The sequence below is a fragment of the Cnephaeus nilssonii genome (assembly GCF_951640355.1).
Source record: "Cnephaeus nilssonii genome assembly, chromosome: 5".
NCBI lineage: Eukaryota > Metazoa > Chordata > Mammalia > Chiroptera > Vespertilionidae > Cnephaeus > Cnephaeus nilssonii.
Genome location: NC_137076.1, coordinates 36,093,896 through 36,101,333, shown reverse-complemented (window position 1 = coordinate 36,101,333; position 7,438 = coordinate 36,093,896). Strand labels below are relative to the sequence as shown.

The window sequence follows — 7,438 nt, the reverse complement described above, 5'->3', positions numbered from 1 at the left end:
GAAGCTCCTAAAATAACTTCTTAAGCACCCAGTGAACACTGTAGGAAAAGCTATAAATTCATAACATTTTATTAACATTTAAATGAGAATATATTCATAACCTCAATGAAGTTATTCTACCTACTCCCAAACTGAGTTGAATAATTCCATTTTTACGCACTTTCTCCTATCTCCACAGTGTTCCCTACAACTCCATCCCTCATCCCAGAAGCCAGGAGGGATGTGCAAAATGATGTAACAAGATGAATTGCAGGTCATCTTCACACTTGGCTTAAGGAGTTTTTGTTAGAAAAAAAAAAAAAATAGGGATCAGCATCAATAAACCTCAAGTTATCATCATTGACATTACCTTAGCTACCACTGTGAGGAGGAATCAGTAGATTGCATGCCAGAAATGCTATACATTTTATTAATTACACTAGTGGCCCTGGTACATGAAATTTGTGCACATTAAAAGGGAATTATTAGAGGAAATATTTTAATATTGCTATATGCCCTTTCTCTATAATAGAAGTGTCAGAGATGAAAGAAAATTAGTAAAATGTGTATGAAAACCTTCCTCCTGTCAGAGTCTAAGGTGCACTGCGGAACCCAGAGTCAAGTCCCCGCTCATCCGCCTAGAAATCGTGTGAGACCCATACCTGGCTGGCCCCACCTCCATTGGGCAAGATCCAGACCCGGCTGTCCCCACCCCCATCAAGCCCCACTGGGAAGGGTGTGCAGCCTCAGGTTCCCTGGAGCACGCTGGGCGCCATGCAGCCTCAGGTCCCTGCTGATCACTTGTTATGGGAACCCCGCCTCTGTTGTGGGCACATCCATCTTGTGTTACGGGAACCCCACCTCCCTGCGGGCTCAGCCATCTTGTGATGGTGTGGGGGTTAATTTGCATATTACTCTTTATTATAAAGGATTCAAGTGTGATATAAAGGGCAGGGTTACCAGGTTCAGCAAATAAAAACATAGGATGTCCAATTTGATTTGAATTTCAATTTTTTTTAGTATGTGTGCTGCCAAAGTGAACAAATAAGTATTGTCTCGTGATATTTGGGATATAATTATACTTAAGTTTATCTGAGTTTCAACTGGGTTTTACCTTGCATTTCATCTGGCACTTTTAATAGAAAGACACTTACCCTTTGCACGCGCTTGCTTTTTTCTCGATTCCTTTATTCTAATGCTAACCGTGTCGAGTCACACTCGACATCCGAGTGCAAAAGGTTAAAAGGGAAACATCTGAAGTCTCAAGAAAGGAAGCATAGGTGTGGGCCTGAGATCTAAGACCTCTGCACAAATCAGTGACAGTAAAAATTACACCGCTTTCCAGCTGAGAGGGACCTAAGGTCACCAAACCACACAAGCTTGGCAAGTCCCACAGGTCGTGGCTGAGCCACGGGAGAAGCTTCCAGGATGTCCACCTGGAACTTCAGAACTCACCTTAGACTTCACACAAATTCCTGTCCTGGAATCTCAAACCAAGTTTTGATGCTTTAAACCCCTTGGAAGATTACTATTGAGTCCGGTTCACAGCTGAATGGGGGGTACATGGCAAGTCACTAGTTTGTCCAGGGCTGAGCCTCAAATGAACCAATTATCTGAAGCTTCCCTGGACTGAAAAACTAAGCCAACAGTCCGGTGGCGGTGTCACAGGAGGAAGGTCAGTGTGGGCATGTGTACAACAATGCAAATCCAACACCTCTGCTGGAAAACCTCAAATTCACTAAGTCTCTTCATAAAGGACTGCAGCAAAGGGGCAGCTATATGCTATATACACCCAAAGCACTACTGGCTTCTACAAAGCACTGGAATGGCCTACAAGTGATTCTCAGCCTCTGAGGGGCTTCAGGCACCCCTAGTGGGGCCAGGTCCCTCCCTAGTCCAAGCTGAGAGCTCAGCGAGGCATGTGGGTGAGAACACGTCACAAAATGGCTGGGCCGGGTGAAGAGGAAGGTGAACACGGCGCTAGGAGAATCGGCTGAGTACCATTCAGCTTTCAAGCCAATCACCTGAACATGGTTTTTGCCTTTCTTGAGACTTCAGTGTATAAACTGGTAATGAAAAGAAACAAAAGCTGAATTTAAAACCCTGAATGCAGCTAAGGGAACTGGTCAAAGCAGAGAAGGCTGGCAGCTAATCAGGCTACCGGCTGGAGGGGCGGGGCGGCTGCCACGGGCCCCTTTCCCAGCGCCCAGCGGGACCTCATGCAGGGGCCAGGCAGCTGTGTCCTTATTGGTACTGTGCCAGGTGGCATCGTGGTGCCATCTGTCCCTCCAGCACCAATTCCATCCTTGAGTTCCTTTATCTGCCACACTCACCCAAGCTTTCAAGTGAACCGCATTTGACCACTGCAGAGTAATTCAATTCATTATTTTACAAATTCTCAAAAACAGCCTTAACGAGACCAATCTTCAACAATGGGGCTAAGGCAATCTTTCTGAAAGTTAACCTCTTCAGAGAAGAAAATACTACCACAACACCCAGAAGTTAATTCCCAGTTTTCATGTGCAGAACACGGTCTGCATTCTTAGGAAACAGAAAAATTACCTAGAGCTGTAAACTTCACAGCTATTACCTTCAAATCAACCGAAGAAAAAATGAGAAAAGAAACGAACATAAAGAGTTCAAAGGTTGCTTCAAATTAAATACATTTAATTGTAACTCTAGTCAGGATGCACACAGATCTGTCAGCGGTCCCAGTGCAACGACTTCCCAACCCACACCACTGAGTGCTCACCTCGGCCATCATGCGCAGGTGAGCACAACCCCCAGGTCCCAGGTGCTGAGGGTGAGGTGCCCTCTTTTATTCTCATCTCAGCTGCATGTCACAGTTTCCCAGGGTCCAAGCCCACAGAATTACAGGATTAAAGCAGGAGGGGAGAAAAGGGGACACCAATATCCATCCTTGAAAAAAGGTCAGTCTGTTTCATGTCAACAAATCAGTGTTCTCCGGTCTGGACATAGTCTTCTGTGACCTGAGACAGGGTACTCACATACTGCCAGCTCAGGGCAGCCAGGAGCATGAGAAACGACAGGTAAATGGGGGAGTAGTGGCTTCGGGAGGTCAGCTGACAACTGGGAAGATTCTGTGTTCTGATGGTGGAGATGATCTGCCTTGTTTTACTGGAAGATGAATCTGAGTTGGGGATTCTATGATAGATCTGTTAAAAGGAAAAGACAGTAAGTGCTACTTACTGAGTCCTAGGATCTATATAAACATAGTGTGTTGACTTCTTACAACAACACCAAACAGGTAGGGATTTTATGACCTTTTACCAAACAGAACATGAAAGTAATAACCCCAGGTCACTCCACTAATAGGGCAGGATATCAACTCAGGCCTGTGTAATCCCAAAGCCTGCCTTACAGAGCAAGCAGAGAGGCCTGAGCCATGCTGCACCGGGAGCCACTGGTCCTCAATGGTCATCCATCCCCACACCTCCCACAGCCAGGAGCACAGTAGGTGCTTGGTAATGTCAGCACAGTTTCTAGGCTGAAGCAGCATATGACGAAGGGGAAACAATACCGGAAAGACTAGCAGACGCAGCTTAGGACAAGACTGAATCTGTGGGATGGGCAACAGACTGGATGAAGAAAGGCAAGAACAGAAACCAGTCACCTGAGTCATCCTAAAGTCCTCCCTGCACCTCCACACCTACCTCCTCTGCAAACCTCCGAAACATCTGCTGAACCCACTCCTCCTCCACATGCCCCCAATTACAGCCCCTGGTTCGGCCCCCAGTGACTCTCCTCTGGGTAATACCAGCCTCCAAACTGAGCTCCTGCCTCTATGCTGGACTACCAAAACCCACTCATCCGTTCTCCACAGTCAGAGACCTAAAACCTCCGCTTGACAACCTCAGTGGCTCCCTACTGCCAGCTAGTAAGGTCTGAGCTCCTGATGTAGAGCACATGGCCACAATTACCTGGCCCGCCACACCCTCCCTTCACACCTGAGAAACAAAGGCCTGTGTTGTTTTACACGTGCTACTACTGCACACTGTTCCTTTCTTTGCTCACACCACTCCCTCTGCTGGAATGCTGCTCCCACATTCCTTTACCTGGCTCTTACCTATTGCCCAAGACTTAACTTTACCAATATGTCTTCTAGAACAGTTGTCTCCGACTGGTGGTCGGTGAGGTCCGAAAGGTTGGTGACTACTGGTTTAAGGAAACCTTTTGGAGCAGCGGTTGCCAACCGGTGGTCCGCGGACCACTGATGGTCCATGAGGTCCAAAAGGTTGGTGACCGATGTTCTAGAAAACTTGCCTTGACACTCCCCCCCTCACCACCAACACCACCGATTGGGCCTAGTGCCACTCTCCTGTACACAGTCCTACCTTATCTCTTACATTGAAATCATCTAGTTGCTCCCTAACTAGACTGCAAGCTCAAAGGCACTTCCTCTTATTCATCTTCTTACCTCCAACCTAGCACTGTGCCTGGCACACAGTAGGCCCTCCATAAATGTTTACTGACTTAAACTGACAAACCAGTTAGGAGGTTAATAAGATGGGAAGTGATGATCTGAGCTGAGGGGTAGGCAGTGGGTGAAGAGCACAGAGCAGGAATTAAAAAAAATTGTTTTCCAAAATTTTCATAATACAATGGATATTTTTTCTCAAAAATATTTATTCTTGCCATCTTCCTTCTTCCCCACCTTAAAGCACAGCTGCAATTTCATATAACAAAGAAATAAAAGAATATGCCTACAGGAATATGCTAGTTTTGTCTAATATCTAATATTGTGTTACAAAGGACAACTATAGAGAGAAAAGAGAGATGGGGATGAAACTACAATTCTTCAAAACAAAATTTAGATGATAGAACTATACCTGTAAGAACAAGGAATACAAAAATTAAATAAAAGGTCAAAATCCCCTTATATTCCTCCTCCTTAGCCATGAGCTAAAATAGTTACTTTTACACCTACTCTTGCTATAACCTTATAAGCCTCTATATATTAGAATGCATAAAATGCCATATATGTTAACAATACTCAGAAAGATTAAACAAAATATGTGATGCCCAAAATCAGAGTCCAGCAATTATTTTCTTCGAGAACAAAAAACTATTTGCCCTGCTGCAGTTAGTCCATTCTGCAACTGTGTTACCAGTAGCAGACAATATGTAAAGCAACAGGTGTGGCTTTATTCTAAAACAAAGTTATTTACAAAAATGAGGTCAGCCAGCCATGGCTGGCCCACTGTTACCCTAAATCCAACTGTAAATCACACCTAGAATTTAATTCCAATAGTTAAGGAAAATACAAAATATAATTGAATTTTAATATAGAACTGCCTACAGCATTTTAAGAAATGGTTTTCTAAAATCGGTGATAAATAAAACTGTGAAACTAAAACATTCCCTGAATGTTGTACTATAGAAAATGTTTCTAATTCATATAAAGTGAAGAAATAGTGCCCAGAATACATTATAGTCATCCCTTGGTATATGCAGTGGATTGGTTCCAGGACCCTGCAGAGAGACCAAATTCCAAGGACATTCAAGTCCCTTATATAAAACTAGAGGCTTGGTGCACGAAATTCATGCACTTGGTGGCAGGGGGGGGGGGGGCGGGGGGGCGGGGCTCAGCCCGGCCTGTGCCCTCTCGCAGTCCTGGAGCCCTCGGGGGACATCCACAATTGTCCTAAGCGGGCAGTTGGACATCCTTACTGCCGCCATGGAGGCGGGAGAGGCTCTCACCACCACCGCTGCGCTGGCCAGCCGTGAGCTCAGCTTCTGGCTGAGCAGTACTCCCCTGTGAGAGCGCACTGACAACCAGGGGGCAGCTCCTGCGTTGAGTGTCTGCCCCCTGGTGGTCAGTGTGCATCATAGTAATCGGTCATTCTGCAGTTTGGTCAATTTGCATATTAGCCTTTATTATATAGGATGGCATAGTATTTGCACATAACCTAAGCACATCCTCCTATGTATACTTTAAATCATCTCTAGATTACTTATAACATCCTATATAATAAAAGGCTAATATGCAAATCGACCGAACTGTAGAACGATGGGTCGCTATGACATGTACTCACCACCAGGGGGCAGATGCTCAATGCAGGAGCTGCCCCCTGGTGGTCAGTACGCTCCCCCTGTGGAAGTGCCACTCAGCTAGAAGCTGGGCGTACGGCTGGCAAGCACAGCAGTGGTGGTGGGAGCCTCTCCTGCTTCCGCAGCAGCTCTAAGGACCCCTTGGGGTCCCAGACTGTGAGAGGGCGCAGGGCAGGCTGAGGACGCCCCCGCCCCAGTGCACGAATGTCGTGCATCGGGCCTCTAGTCTAATATAATGTAAATAGTTGTTAGGGAATTGTTTAGGTAATAATAACAAGGAGAAAAAGTCTGTACATATTAAATATAAACACACACACCATAGAATTAACTATACAGTACATGTCAGCAACAACCTTACTTTTTCCCCTAATTATTCTTTAAAATATATATATTTTTATTAATTTCAGAGAGGAAAGGAGAGAAAGAAACATCAATGATGAGAGAGAATCACTGATGAGCTGCCTCCTGCACATCCCCTACTGGGGATCAAGCCTGCAACCCAGGCATGTGCCCTTGACTGGAATTGAACCCAGGACCCTTCAGTCCACAGGCAATGCTCTTTTAACCGAGCCAAACCAGCTTGGGCCATAATTACTTTTGATCTGTGGTTGGTTAAATCCCAGATGTGGAAACAGAATATGGAAGGCCAACTGTATCCAGTGTTGAAAGGTTAATTCAACCCCTTAGCATCATGAACATCATGGACAGAATAGGTTCTGAAGTCAGGAAGACCTGGGCCCAAATTATGGCTCCATTGGGGTTAGGGCCTCAAGTTTCCTTCACCTCAATACTATCAACCTATTCAGTTGCTATGCCAGGCACATAGCAAACCCCAAGTAAGTGCTTCCCATTTGGTGAACTGGACTGTCAAGTATCGTCGGCAGCAATATTTTGGTCACCCAGTCACTAAAAGAATTTTAGGATTTTAAAAAAATTTGGTTTTCTCTTGTACCTTCTACAGGTGCCTCTGGTATAAATGCTGGGGTCCAAAACTTGTCAGATAAAAGACAGAGAGGAAATACAAGGAGTATGTGCAATGTGCAATAGATATCAGAAGAAATAACAGTTTGTAGAATTCTGTTTTGGATGATCCCGCTGTTATAAATCACATCCCTATAAAGGCGTAACCGGGGTACCGGAAGGATGTAGAAAACTATTGACAGAGGTGATCTCTGGGAAGGGAGGAGTGAAAAGGGTCATTTTATGTTTTCAAATAGTTCTTTAGTATTTCAATCTTCAAAAGAACATATTAAGGCCTCCATTCTCCAGCTGGCAGTAGCCACCCCTGGCTCAGTTGACAATCAAAAATGTCTCCAGATATTGCCAAAGGTCCTCTGGTGGAAGCAAAACCACTGCATTTGAGGACCACCATTCTAGGGCCTCGCGA

At 45.2% G+C, this 7,438-nt stretch overlaps 1 protein-coding gene across 2 annotated transcripts in view; it reads right to left on the bottom strand.

The window, feature by feature from the left end:
* Positions 1-290: 290 nt before the first annotated feature.
* FDFT1 (farnesyl-diphosphate farnesyltransferase 1) overlaps positions 291-7,438 on the bottom strand; it is a 33,479-nt gene continuing 26,331 nt past the window's right edge. For both annotated transcript variants that reach the window (XM_079771052.1, XM_079771051.1), the window contains one exon: positions 291-3,155. In XM_079771052.1, the coding sequence (XP_079627178.1) occupies positions 2,934-3,155 (222 nt within the window). In that variant the 3' untranslated portion in view covers positions 291-2,933. The remainder of the gene's footprint in view (positions 3,156-7,438) is intronic.